Here is a 14,274-nt window from a genome sequence, read left to right on the forward strand (position 1 = left end):
TAGAGATAAAACATTTTTGTGTGTATTAAATGTTTTTATCAAATCATCCATTGGCTATTTGTATAGAGCTGACTTTCTACCTTGTTTTCCATCAGGAGTACATAAACATGGTGAGAGACTTTGAGCAAAGCAAAAGCCCAGGAGGAAACGACAGTGTGCTTTCTAAGCTGCGGCAAAGGCTGAAAGAAAAGGAGAGGGCTCTGGAGGTGCGCATTCCTTCTGTGTGATCTCACCACAGTGGCTCTAATCTGAGTCTGACAGTCTTCTGTTTGCTCTCTCACAGCAAGCGCTGGATGAGAAGTTTGCTGCCATTGAGGAGAAAGACAATGAGATACACCAGCTGCAGCTGTCTCTGAGGGAGAAAGAAAGGGACCTTGATAGGCTCAATAACTTGCTCTCACACAACGAGGAAACCATCAATGTAAGCCACTATGACCATGTTTGATTGGGAATTAATATCAGAAAGAGGCCACAAATTTGAGAGATTGTGTTTCAATCTGATGCATCTGTGTGCTCGTTCCTGTTCTTCCAGAGTTTTGACAGTCTGATCAAGGAGAAAGATGTGGAGCTGCAGCATCTTGCAAACACACTAAAGAACCTACAGAGGGCCAAGCAAGATGTGGAGGATAACTTGAACAGATCACTGAGGGAGAAGGATTCCATCATCAGCCAGCTACAGCTCTCTTTGGAGGGCAAGACAAAGGATATGGAGGTTAGTTAACAAAGAGCGGCCCCTCCACACACCCTCTGCTGTATGTTCAACCATTTTTTAAAATCATTTTCACTCCAGAAGTTTCCATACGTTCAAGTACTTTATCCTTGGACATGTCTGACTTTTCTAACTCTGTCATTCTTGTTTGTAGGAAATGGCCGAATCAGTGCTGAGCCAGTCGCAGACTCATGCACGTGACCTTGCTGAACAGATGGGACAGAGGTTAAAGGTCACAGAGGCTATGTTGGCTGAGGCTGTGAAGGCAAGGGAAAGGCTGGTCGCTGACAATGAGAGTGCTGTGGAAGGACTGCTGGCTACAATCAGCAGCAAGGACCAGCTCCTCAAGGTCAATATTTAATTAAGAAAACATTTTCACTGGTTTCAGTGGGATTACCAGACGGAAACTTTGTCTTTGTAGTGACAAATAGAACATAGCAAAGACAACATAATAGCAGTAAAAATAAAGTAACATGCAGATGAGAGAACAGATCGATTAAAATGTATTTTAAAACATGAATTACAGCATTCATGTAGGGTATGCGCACTTGAAATGAACAAAAATGTGATTTGTGCAGCAAATTAAAATGACATTCTACAAAAATGAATTCACAAAACGATACAGACATAAAACATGCATTGTATTTACACTGACAGATCTACAAAAAGTCATTCATACGTACAGAATGTGTGCAAACACCACTAACTCTCATTACTTAAATCTGTTCTTTCGTTTCCCCCAGGAGTCTGCAGAGCACTACAACCGCATGCTGTCTGAGCGCACTCAAGAGATTCAGGAACTGAGGAAGCAGCTGTCTGATAGGCAGCAGCAGCTTGCCACTGCCGAGAAGCAAAGCTCCACAACAGCCCAGGAGGGTTATTTAGAGACCGCAGAGCTCCGAGCCCTGCTTGCTGAAAAAGACAGCATCATCAACGTAAGTTCCTCCGGGATACAACACAGTTGCTCAACCGTAAAATTTGCTTGGATTAGAAGCCTAACAAGGAGAGGAAATCAAATCTCCCAAGGGGGATAACAAGAATAATATGCCTCTCCTTCACTCTGGCTTCAAATGACTTGATAGCCTATTTGAAAATCTTTGATTTCTGGACAGATTTCATCGTTTATACACGGCTGTGCTGCTGTGTTTGTAATTTTGCAGAAGCTGCTGCAGTGTGGTCAGGAGAGGGACCAGTTTCTGGCAGAGATGAGGCAGAAGGAGGAGCCGGATCGCGTGTTGGAGCTCAGACAAACTATCCAGATCATGCAAGAGAAGCTGGACGAGAGGGAAGGTGAGACATTTTAGACCTTTAGACCCTCTCGCTGGATATTTATAAGTCAGAGTGAATGTCGGCCCTATGTTTGATTCTATTTTGTCTCGACTGAAGCTGAACTATCCAGGAGGAACAGCGAGGATAACGTGGAGAACATTCCTCTCTCCAAGAAGTCTGTCGTCATCCTGAAAAAGGAGCTAGCACAGAAAACTGAGGCACTGAACAAAGCACTGAAGAGGGAGAATGAACTGAAGGTCAGTCGGCTATAAGCATTGTAGTCAGCCCATAACCAGGACTCTTGCTAACAAGTGGCTTTTATTTTCTTTGTATTCAGATTTCTTTAGCAGAGCTACAGTCATTGCTTTCTGAGCTGGAGGGTCGCAACGAAGGTCAGGCTGCTAATATTGAGTCCCTGACTGCCACTCTGCAGACTAAGGATGAGATTATCAATGTAAGGATTCCTCCATTCACAGAGTCAAACTCTTGTGACGCAATGAAACACCCAGCAGCTTTGAATAAGGAGCTTTGCATTTGAACTCAGCGCCCTCGCCTCCACCGTTTCTCATGTTTTGTTTATGTCTCTGAGCAGGTTCTCCACCAGCGCCTCAGTCAGAGAGGGGACAGTCGGGTTGATCATACCCTGGATCACGTTATTGGCTCTGGCATAGAGAGATCACTGCCTGGGCTCCCCCAGAGAGAGAGAACCATGATTGGTGGAGACAGCCAGCAAGAAGTAAACTTTACCAACCTCTACCCAAATGAAACCAGAAAACAACCTATTTTACACTAAATGCCTTGGCATTAAGACCATTGTCCTTTCGTTTTCTGTCTCCCGTAAGGCTTTGCCCAACCTCATAGCCTTGCAACAGGAGCATGACGCTCTGAACAAAGCGCTGAGAGCCGAACAGCAGCTCTACTCCAGCCTGGTCAGGACCGTAAAGGAGCAGGACAGGTAGGGATAATGGGCACGGTAACAAAGAAATCCCTGCAATTAGTGAAAATGAAAAGATGATTTTGACGAGGTTAACATATATTAAGGCTAAACCTCATTCTGTTTATGTGCGTTTTTTGCAGTGCCCAGCGCCTCCATGCTCTGCAGCTGGAGCTGACAGCAGTGCAGCTCCTCAGGCAGCAGCTCGAGCACAGCATCAAAACTAATGAGGAGCTAAGGGACGACTTGGAGAGAGAGATACACAGAGCCAAACTCAGAGAAGGTGCAGTGCAAACACACTGGGTGGTAAATGACGATGGGAATGACTGAAAGAAAAGAGGAAAGGACGTGTTTATCACTCAAGTTCTTAGAAGAGTTAGGAAACTGTAGCTGGGGACTCACAGCTCCAAGCGAAAACACACACATACACAAGCACACCTGTTGTCTTTGTCTTGTGTTTCTCTCTCCTGCTGACAAGCTCACATCCCCTTTTTATCTGTCACTTTATGTAGCATGCACACCTGGCCCCTCCACTCCATCTTTGTGCACCTTTATGCTTGCTGTTCTTTCTATCATCACTTCCTCATCTGCATGTTTTGTCCATCACAGAGTTGCTACCTGTTTTCTTTGTCACTCTTTAAATGTTTCTCTGCCCTTTCTAAAAAAAAAAAACAACTGAATAAAGGCTGCTGTTGGCTGGTCTTCCCGTCTCACTCTTAACATGCTGTCTGCTTGTTGTTTGTTGATTTCATCACCTTTCTATCACCCCTCTGGTTTTTAATCCAACCCATCCAACCATCTGTCACATGAATTAGATTTCATTGCACAAGCATGTCATTATATAACAACTTAAAAGGTATTAAAAGAGGCATTAAACGTTGTTATACTGCAACACAATCATAAGGTGTCCTACTGCAGAGAAGCTAACCTGAAATGGCCAACAAAAAAAATGTCTAATAATAAATTTCTTATCTAACAACATCACATGGTTAATGTAATTTAGCACAGGTAATGCCTCAGATGTAGTTTGATTGGTGTGCCGCCTTGAGAGTCTCTTAAGCCAAACTACTTCAGTGCCTGTCCACATGCATGTCTGCTCACCTATACGTGCACGCTCATCCCCCCGCCCCTGTCTGAAGAGAGCCGGGTGTATAAATAGGTCAGCTGTAAGTAACAGGCTCACATTCACTCTGAATCCAAGATAGATGTTGCTACAGTAACTACCACTGATTCAATTTCCACATTTCATGCTCTCCTTATATAACATAATAAACATTCCATATATTATGTGCATGTCCAATGTACACAGATATTGTTGACATATGGTATTTGTCAGCAAGTATAACTTCTCGTATGAGAGGAGGACAGGAGTCAAGTTGCCAACTACATTAATAAACATTTGCGTCTGCTTACAACCTTGTTATAGAGTATAGAAACATTTAATTATCGCCTTATAACAGTTAATAAATGCTAAATCTGAGGGGTAAAGAAAAGTGTTGCCTTATACGTCTCTATATTTTCCATTGTGTATTTTTCTGTGGCTTCAAATCCCCAAACTGCTCTTTAAACACAGCTGCAGCTTTTTGCTAAATTCCACCACCAGCTTACCTGATGCAGCATTGAATTTCAGTTGCACTGAGCAAGATGCATGAAATGCATCACAAAAAAAAATTATTTTTTATCAGGAAAGAATATCAGCTGTATTTATAAGGCACAGGTGTACAGTAGAATTATGCGACTTTGGTATTTGCACCAGTTTTTACTTTCTGACAATAAATACTTTGCCATTTATGAAATTTAACACAGATACATACCATAAACTTTGATCTCCATTTTTCTCCATGTCTTCCTATGTAAAATATGCCCTTTTTGGCTCGCCTTTGCATATATACGTCACCAGTGATTTTATAGTTGTGAAAAACAGTTGCAGTATACAGCAGCTTAATCACCTCTTTCACATAAGTTCACACAAAGTCTTAACTATGTCACAGCTGGTGAAGCGATGTTAAATTAGAAACATTCTGACAGTAGAACATTTAACCTATGCAGAAATCTACCGTCTGTATGTCTGTTCAGGTATGGACCTGATTGATCCTAAAGAACTGGAGAGCATGAGACACCAGCTGGAAGATGCACAGCGCTGGAATGCCTCTCTGCAGGCTCGCTTAGGGGCCATACAGAACCGTGGGGGAGGGGTCGGTGGGGCCAATGATGCTGGTAAGTGGAGAAAATGTTCATTTAATATCTTTATCCAGGGTTCTGGTAAATGGTTGGTGTTTTGTTTACATTTGATTCACATGTTTTCAGGTGACACGTTGAGTTTCATCGGCGATCAGACTTCTTACATGAGCATCTGTGTGGGGGAGGGGCAGGATGACAGCTTGTCCCTACTCTCTGCACAGGAGCTCAGACAGAAGGTGAATAATGTGTTTGGATCAAAGTCTTGTCTTTCTTCTTATGTATATAAGAGTAGACTTCAATTAGTTGGCAAGACGTCATCAAAATATGTATAACAAGAAGGCAGTCATGCAAATGGATAAACGTGAGTAATTCTGGGCCTCAGGTGCTGGAGCTGCAGGATTGCGTCAGCAAACTGCAGACTTTGAACAACGAGCTGCAGAACCGGCTGTCAGCATTGGAGAAGTCAGACCATGATGCTTATGACCAGGGAGACAAAGACATGGCCAGCAGTAGCCCCTGGAAACAGGTTAGAGGCCGCAAGAGACAGCTGCAAAGTTGTGCTTGAAGTTGAGACGCCTAAGTTTATATCGTAAACCTTCCTGTCATTTATCAGTAAATGTTTGTACAGTTTGTCCACATTTAGCAAATACTTGATAAATCATGTCCGAGTCACTGTCTAACATCCGCCTTTAGTAGCTCCTTTCTAACCTGTGAACCTACATCTTAACCTCTGCTCTGTCTAGCCTGTTATTAATGTCTCTTTACTCTGTTAGCTACCGTACGTTTTACTTTTCTAACAAGTGTGTTTCTTGTCTGTAGTAGCAGATACCCTCTTTTTCTCCTTCACCTTTCCTAATCACTCCCTGTTTTTTTTTTTTTTATCTCTGTGTCCCATGAAATGGTCTCTCTTCGCCATGCCACATTAGACACGTCATACCATTCTGCTGTTGCTGTGCAGTGTTTTATGGATTCTGTTCCCGCATTAAGTTTTCTTTTACCGAGCCACGTGTGTCATACTCGCCTCCCATCCCATTACTCTAGCAGCTCGAAAAGATGCAGGAGATGCAGCCCGTGGCTCACAGTAAGAGGACGCATCAGTCTGACAAAGAGAGTCAGACAGACATCAAAATAGGACAGGTATGAAGGAGATGATTTATTAAGTTCATGTAAATGTAATATAAATACTATGAGGAATTCCTGTTTTTATGTATCTAAACTATCCCTTTTTAGATGGTGTCTGGAAAGCTGTTGGTTGATACGAGTGTGGACAGTGGCCTTGGCCAGAGTAGAGAGCATGCTCAGTCTGGCAACGACACCTTGGACACTGGAGAGAAAGATTCAAGAGAGAGGAACATGGATACAATGGCACTTAAATCCCTGCTGACCGATTGTGGGGCCACTTCAGTTTTGCATCTTAGGTGGGTCTTCAACCACATCCTACTACTTATTTTCACTCTAACTAACTAAAGAATCAGTAAAATAATCACATCTATTATTGCAGAGAGATGCTGCTCAGACTTGGATCAGAAAATGCGGAGCTTCGGGGTCTCCTGAAGGAACAGAAATCTGCTGAGTGTAAAGAGAAGGAGAGCACGGATGCCTCGGGGAACAGCAGTGATGGACAGGCTGAATGGAGAAAGAGTGTGGAAGCACTGAAGGCTGAGTCAGAAGGTCACGCTATGGGCATCAGTCCGTCAAAGGAGTTGTCAGATGAGGAGAACCCTGTCACCACTGAGCTAATTATCAGCACCACAGGGGAGATGGAGAGTCCACAGTCACACCCCAAGAGTGCAAAGCAGCATGTCTCAAGGCATGGGGTAAGTTTGGTGTAGGTTTACAAGTATAAAGAAGCACCACGTTGCCTTCTCCCTCAAGGCAGGTGTTAATATCTGTTCTGTTTGTTTCAATTGTAGGCTGGAGTCAGATCTCGCCTCCCGGTCCCCGTGAGGCTGAGAGTGGAGGCTAGCAGCAGCAAGCAGTCTGACCACCTGAGAACTGAAGCACTTCAGCACCCCCATTTGAATGATGTCTATGGGTCTGACCAGCAACTGCACGCAGACTCCGACTCCCTCACGTCACCCCAACACAGCACTTCCCCTTCTTCCACACTCAGAGACCCACACCGCAGCTGCAGTCCAGTCGGGTCGGACAAGGTCTCTGAAGCCACAACAGCGGTGGATCACACCCAGACCGATTCTGCTCTTTTCACTCAGCTGGAGCTTCTCCACCAGGAGTGTCAGGAGAAGGAGGCCCTGATCAACAAGCTAAGCGAGCAGCTAGCTGACTGGGAAGAGCTTCATGCTCAGCTCCAGGAGAAGGACCGCCTCAATCACCAGTACGTGGAAGCCTTGCAGGCAGCAGAATCCACCATCGCTTACCTGACCGCCTGCAGTCTGGACGGCCAGGGAGGATTTGGGTCGCATGCCAGTTCGTGCACAGGTCCCGGCTCTGTGGGTTCAGATGCTGCCCTCCACAGCAGATGCGCAGAGCTGCAAAAAGCCCTACAGGAGAAGGAGGAGCTGAACAACCAGCTTATAGAGCTTCTTAACATGGCAGAGAAAGCCATCACCTCCCTGGACAGCCAAGAAAAGAATCCAGAAAACAGTGATTTATGTTTGAAGATAGAGATGGCCTTGCAGCAGGTGGATGCATCTTCAAATAGACAGAGCCCAAGAGGTGGTTTTGGAAGCACTGGGGACTCGATGCAGGAGTTGCAACGACATGCAGACTCTTTGCAGGAGGCTCTGTGGGAGCAGAACAGGCTTAATGCTGAGCTGCAGGAAAAACTGAGAGCTGCAGATGCTGCTGCTCAACATGGCTACAACAGTAACAGTGCTGACCAGAATGATAAATGTTCAAAGCAGATAACGGCAGAGCCGCTCAAGGGAAATGAATCAAAGGAGCACCAAATGGAAACAGGAAGTTCTGATAATGTCACTTTACATCAGGAACTGACCAAAGTCCTACTGAACTGTCTCAATGCAGCAGAGTCTGCCGTCGCCTCTCTGGCAGCACACTGTACAAATACCAGCTCCTTGGCTTCTGGTAGATCATCACAAACCAGCTCTGACCTGCAGATGAATCTAGACAAACTTCAGAGGGCCCTGCAGGAGAGGAAGGAACTGGGAGAACCTGCCCAGCCAACCACCAAATCCAGTGGCAATCAGTCTGCTGCTTCATCTGGAACAAAGGGACAAGATCACCAAGAGCTCCATAACAATCTCTGCCGCCTCTACAAGGCCTTCAGTGATCACTATCAGAGAATCTCTGAGCTCCAGGCCTCCCTACAAGAGAAGGGCCATAGAGAGGAGGGCAAGGAGCACAGGATGGTGCAGGATGCCAAGGGATTACCGCCGAGTGTTCAGGTCCAACTGGAGACTCTCCATAAGGCACTGAGGGAGAAGAAGAAGGCATATAAAAGCCTGGAGGAGAAACTGGCCACTGCTCTTACCAACACACCCTCCCCTGAAACTGCACGAATGGGTAAGATTACACATGCTGACCTGTTTGCTACTAATTGATCCTCAAACACCATTATTGGGGAGAGACGACATGCTGTACACGTGAAATGATTTCTTCCTAACCCAACACATATTGCCTCCAATGCCAGCTCTGGAGCAGGATGACAAAGGCGTGCAGGTGGATTTGCAGGACCTGGGTTACGAAACCAGTGGCAAGAGTGAGAACGATAGGGAAGAGAGCAGTAGCACAGGTAGACAGCCGGACAGACAGTGCATGTCTGTCTGCTGAATGGACACTAATCTCAATGTGGATAGATCTTTCTATACTATGTCTGCATGAGGAGTGAACAAAGGCAATTGTAACACACTGTCTCTTACCTTGAGGAATGTTTTCTCTTTGGGTCTCATAACCTCACACTGTCTACTGGTTTTACTTTGGTTATCTCTCTGCACTATTCCCAAATTCGAATGGGCTGTCAATATACTGCATTGACGAATTCTTGCATGTTTCCACTCTGAAGTTTGGGAATGTCTTTCGAGCACTCATTAACCTTTCACTTTTATTTCTTGTCTTATTTCACAGTCCAGCTGTATCTCAAATGATTTGTTTCCTCTCATGGCACTATCAACCTTTGTTTTCCACAACTTGTAATGTTTTCCTCTTCCCTAGTTGATTGTGTGTGTGTCCCTTGTGTTGTCAGATCTAGAGGTCGGTGTGAAACCTAGCTGCAGTGCCTCTAGCCTGCCTTCCCTGCTGAAACATGAGCAGACCACATTCTCCTCTACCGAAAACCTGGACTCAACGTCCAGCACCCCGTACCCTAGTTCCCCAGCTCTCAGCTCAGCCAAGGTATTCAACTTACTTTCGCTAAACCACTCTGTTGAACAAGATGTAACTAGACACAGTGAGTCTGTCAAGCTTTGGATTTCTCCTCAGGTTGAGCAGCTCTGCATTTAATGAGTTTGGATGGTGGATCTCTTTTTATTTAAGCCTGTACTAAACCAAAAACACAGGGAGTGTAGGAAATGCATTAAATAGCGTTTGTCTACTTTAATGTACGCTGCAAACATTAGCATGTTTGGCTAACAAGCTTACCGCCGACAGTAGTAGCCAAGTGCTACTTCCAAGGCCAAGGAACACATTAGTTTACAGTTCAGGACTATCACATCCACTGTGTAGTATTTCACCACTGCCCTGGATGTCACTAATGTGTGAGAGTGTTGGCTAACGTTAGCAGCTCTGCACTTTGTTGCAATTTTCCATATCATACTTGTAATACAGGGACGAACCAGCTTTACTCTGCAATAATATTCCAGGAACAATGCTCTTTCTTTATTTCCCCCTCTACTTGCTAGAAAAATCAAAAATTCAGCTTATCAAATCTGTCAGCTTTACATTTCGGCCTGCAAAAATGGCGGTTGCTGGCAAACCCATTTCAGTTTTAGTTTCAAAACTTATTCAGTTTGCTGCTGTAAAAAACCCAAAATATCAGTAGACACTGATAATAGAATGTTATTAACCGTCTTCTGTCTGTTTTCAGGTCAGTTTGAAAAGCCTGCAGGTCTACGACGAGTACGGCGTTTCTGAGGACCCACTACAGCTCCAGGGACAAGTCAGAGAGCTGAAGGTCCAGCTGGAAAACCAGACCAAACTCATCCTCCAAATGCAAAGTCTTCTGCGGAGGAACTCTCTCTCCTGTGACCTAGTTGCCAACACTTCTGATCCCTCATCCGTCAGGGATCTAGAGAGGACACAGAGAGAGGACCACAGCCGAGATCCGAGCTTCAGAAGTGGACAGATAAGGGAGAAGAAGGAGGGGGAGAACCAGGCGATGAAGGATAAAACCAGCCGTCTGAATATGGAACTGGAAAGAGAGAGGTCGCTGAACAGAAGCATGAATGAACAGCTGCAGCAGGCCCGCAGCCGCTCTGCATCACCTGCGAGGTCAGCAGCCTTTATCACCGCATTATCAATATCATAACACTGAGTGAAAGCTGCACAGTCATTCTGAGAACCAAATCTTGACTCTAGCTGTTGACCCCCCCCCCCCCCGCTTGCCCTCATTCTGTCCTCTCCCCAGGCTGGACACCCTGGTGCAGTCACAGGCCAGGGAGCTGTCACAACTGAGGCAGCAGATCAAGGAGAGCCGCAGGCTGGGAGCCCTGCAGCGTCGGCAGCTGGAGGAGCTGAGGACCGCCTTCAAGGAGCTGCTGCAGGCCAGCGAAGTCGACTACTACATGGGGGAGGTGGTCAAAGAGCAGCTGGACAAGAGCCTGGGCATCCTGGACAGGCTGGAGGGACGGCTGGACAAAGGTAGCTGCTGCCTTGATTGTAATTGCACCTTTTGAGAAATGGTGTTAATCAGAACCACACTGCACAAACACAGTTGATCAATGGATATCATTTGATTCATGATGCAGGACTGTGCCAGAACACACAAAACTCCAGCCAACACGCATGCATAAAGCATGAAGTTTGGCTCTTTAATTTAACAATTAATCTCAATTTGTAACAGAGCTAAAGGCAGGTACCAGCTGTGTTTGAGTCATATGAACACAGAACTCACCTATTGTGCTTGAAGCCAAGAGAGAGAGAGAGAGAGAGGAACACAGACGAGCAGCCAGTCGTAACTGATTTCTACAGACAGGTCCTTGACAGCATCTTTTCCTCTCTCTGCTAGGAGACTGTCATCCAGATAATGAGGATGTGGCAGCTCTGGAACTGTCTCGCAGGTACGTCTCAAACTGTCACACTGCGTTTGCTTTTTTGTCGACGTCTTCACTCATTTGCTTGCATTCAGTTCATCGCCTGCTCATTCGTGGTGGAAAACGAGCATCTGTAATATTTAGAATTGTCCAATCCATCTTAATGTTGGGTTAGTTGTCCTGATACTTTAATGACGGTCAAAGGAATAGTTGGACAGTTTGGAAAATACGCCTGGTCGCTCTTTGGCGGAGAGTTTGATGAGAAGATTGATACCACTGTCATGTAAATATAAGACCGGAGCCAGCAGCCACAGCGGGAAACAGTCAGCCTGGCTCGGTCCAGTGGTATCAAAAAAAAACAAAAAACAAAAAACTGTACTTTGGTATTTCTGTCAATGCTGTGAATACTTCACTAGTTTTGTCTTTCTTTTGAGTAGCTCTGTATTTGTTTCAGGTCATATCGCACATGTTACCGTTTGAGATTTGAGAGTCGATAGCCGAGCTATTTTGATGTTTGTCTCGTGACCCCTTTAAAGACCCCCCCCCCACTTCCACCCAGCTAATTGCCTCATGACCCTGGGCGGTGCGTGTTTTGTTGGTTTTGAATAGCGTCCTGCTGTTGACCTAATTTTTTCTGTGACAACCAAAACATTAAGGTTACAGTGCCCCGAACTGGGTCACTGGTGTTTCTGAGGAATTAGAGGGGAACACACACACACACACACACACACACACACACACACACACACACACACACACTACATGTCAATATTCATCCTTGTATGTCCCTCACAGTTCAAATAATATCAACTGGAAAACTAATTAATTCTAATTATGTATTATTAAGCTTTACATAAAAAACCAAGATAACTATACACTATGTTGAGTTCGACCCTCTGGACAAAACCTGGAACACGTCTTAACACTTATCCAGCCATTGGCAGGACGTTAATGATCAGAGAACGTCCAGAGCAGTTTTCCTTTATGTTTGCTTTGGAATAATTGTAGCATTTAGGGAATAATCGCTGTTTTATTTAGATTCATTTACAGTAACGTTGACTTTGCCGTCGACCTGACCGGTGAATGTTCCACCAGCACTCTTGTATCATTAGATTAGAAATGAAAGCTGCTCACATTTACACACATTATTACTGATGTGGGCAGTCTCGGGGAGCCTCAGCGGGGGTCACAGTCACTGCTGTCCTGTGAGGAGAGCACGACAGATCCTCCTGACAGCCCGGCTAGAATCCAGCAGGAGATAGATAACCTGCGCGTGGAGCTAGAGGGCGAGAGAGAGCTGCTGCAGCAGCACGTCGGCCTTCTCGTCCGGCAAAACCTCAGCCTGGCTGAGTGCACCAGGGAGCAGCTGGACCTGTGAGTGGGTTTGGTCCAGACAGACAGTGTGACGTTTGCTGTGAACTCCCCTCTTATGTTTTCCAGCTGTGTGTTTCTGCTCTGGTTTGGAATGTGGTTTTTTTTTTTTTTGACATCTTTTTGGGTGCTCTTCCTCGCATCGCGCCCTTATCTTCCCTGATTTACGTTGTTTTGCTCTCCAACTCTCAGCGAGATGATGTGATGGATAAATCGAGCTGTTGGGTCCTCCGTGAGACCGAGTATTAACACCTCCTCTTCCTCCTCCTCCCAGGTTGGCTAAAGAGCTGCAGGAGAAGAACCGTGTCATCCAGAGCCTGCAGAGCCAGCTGAGAGGCCAAACTCCCAGCAGCCACCACAGCTCTCACTCTGATCTGCACCACTCAGACAGGACCTCCTCCTCCTGCTACAGCAGCCCGGGCACACACGGCGGCAGTCGAGCCCACAGTAAGCACAGAGGCATGCTCACAGATGCTGCAGATATCTTGATGTGATACTTAACAGTGGAATTTATTTGCAATTGGGTGTGAAAGCCAAGTCAAATTATAGTCTTAAGTGTCACAGACGCTGGGCCTTGCCAAGTATAGTGTGTCCTAGACTGCACTGGGATTAACTCCGTTTGCTCCATTAAAAATGCATATTTTTCCCTTTTCTTGCTTTGGTGGTGTATCATTGAGATTACCTGAGTCCTTGTCCGGGCCCCAGCCAGCCTGGACGCAGCCTGTAATGGCACTTATTTTCCACTCAGATCCTTTCTGTGGCAGCGAGGCGTCACGCGGGACAAAGCATGCCGGCCAAGGGCAGAGCAGGTGTCCGGTTTCAAGCCACCTCCACTTAAAGCTGCATTATTCAGTGGCTACTATCCGGTTCAGCCTTCAAATTGTGTTTCCTTTGGGAAAAGAGATAGTGAAGGCTATGACAGAGATAAGTGAAGCATGTGGATACATGAGAGGTCCTGCAGAGGGGTCCGCAGACCCTAACTCACATTTCCATTACTGCTACAACACTGTATGGTTGCTGACCCCTAACCTGGTTGGCTCCTCTGCGTTGCAGTGGGTCATCTTGTTGTGTTACTTCCTGTGTTAGACGATGACATTTTGGTTTACCAATTTCAAATGTAGAAGGTGGAGAATGCCCTAATTTAGGATTTGAATAATGAGTGATGAGGGCGAACAGACCGGTCTGATGTTTTTTACCTTAACCTATTAACCCGTTGTTGTCGCTTGTACATCTTTAGACCAACGACACCATCCTGATTGGACGGGAGCAGCTGTCCCTCCCACAGGAGGAGCTCAGGAGGAAGGTGTGTCTGGTGGCAGCAGACTGCAGGGCCTGCAGAGGGAGAACGGGTGGCTGCAGGAGCAGCTGAGGAGCAGCGAGGAGCTCAACGCCACCCTGCGCAGTGAACTGGACCTGCATTGCTCAATCATGGCCCAGACCAGCTCCCACCATCAGGAACAGGGTCACAACCAGGACGGATCAGGGCCTCAGACGGACGCAGGAAAAGGAGACGGAGACTTTGGCTCACAGAAGAACGCAGCTGAACAGCCTCGGGCGATGACTTCAGGTAAATACGTGTCTTTTGTGGCTCTGCAGGAGGTTTTCAAAGTCTTGGACAAAAACCCTGATGATGTCGTAGTGAT

At 46.0% G+C, this 14,274-nt stretch overlaps 1 protein-coding gene across 6 annotated transcripts in view; it reads left to right on the forward strand.

Annotated features, from left to right (window-relative positions):
• Window positions 1-14,274, forward strand: part of cdk5rap2 (CDK5 regulatory subunit associated protein 2) — a 32,325-nt gene that overhangs the window by 12,184 nt on the left and 5,867 nt on the right. For all 6 annotated transcript variants that reach the window (XM_076757371.1, XM_076757370.1, XM_076757372.1 and 3 more), the window contains 25 exons: window positions 96-206; window positions 284-421; window positions 533-712; window positions 864-1,058; window positions 1,453-1,644; window positions 1,870-1,999; window positions 2,096-2,235; window positions 2,316-2,432; window positions 2,571-2,714; window positions 2,821-2,933; window positions 3,056-3,195; window positions 4,989-5,129; window positions 5,220-5,329; window positions 5,476-5,619; window positions 6,135-6,230; window positions 6,324-6,511; window positions 6,595-6,910; window positions 7,007-8,576; window positions 8,704-8,805; window positions 9,256-9,404; window positions 10,096-10,499; window positions 10,636-10,868; window positions 11,236-11,287; window positions 12,906-13,078; window positions 13,869-14,198. In XM_076757371.1, coding sequence (XP_076613486.1) covers window positions 96-206; window positions 284-421; window positions 533-712; window positions 864-1,058; window positions 1,453-1,644; window positions 1,870-1,999; window positions 2,096-2,235; window positions 2,316-2,432; window positions 2,571-2,714; window positions 2,821-2,933; window positions 3,056-3,195; window positions 4,989-5,129; window positions 5,220-5,329; window positions 5,476-5,619; window positions 6,135-6,230; window positions 6,324-6,511; window positions 6,595-6,910; window positions 7,007-8,576; window positions 8,704-8,805; window positions 9,256-9,404; window positions 10,096-10,499; window positions 10,636-10,868; window positions 11,236-11,287; window positions 12,906-13,078; window positions 13,869-14,198 — 5,608 coding nt within the window. The remainder of the gene's footprint in view (window positions 1-95; window positions 207-283; window positions 422-532; window positions 713-863; window positions 1,059-1,452; window positions 1,645-1,869; window positions 2,000-2,095; window positions 2,236-2,315; window positions 2,433-2,570; window positions 2,715-2,820; window positions 2,934-3,055; window positions 3,196-4,988; window positions 5,130-5,219; window positions 5,330-5,475; window positions 5,620-6,134; window positions 6,231-6,323; window positions 6,512-6,594; window positions 6,911-7,006; window positions 8,577-8,703; window positions 8,806-9,255; window positions 9,405-10,095; window positions 10,500-10,635; window positions 10,869-11,235; window positions 11,288-12,905; window positions 13,079-13,868; window positions 14,199-14,274) is intronic.

This window comes from Chaetodon auriga, chromosome 19 (assembly GCF_051107435.1).
Source record: "Chaetodon auriga isolate fChaAug3 chromosome 19, fChaAug3.hap1, whole genome shotgun sequence".
In the NCBI taxonomy this organism is placed as follows: domain Eukaryota; kingdom Metazoa; phylum Chordata; class Actinopteri; order Chaetodontiformes; family Chaetodontidae; genus Chaetodon; species Chaetodon auriga.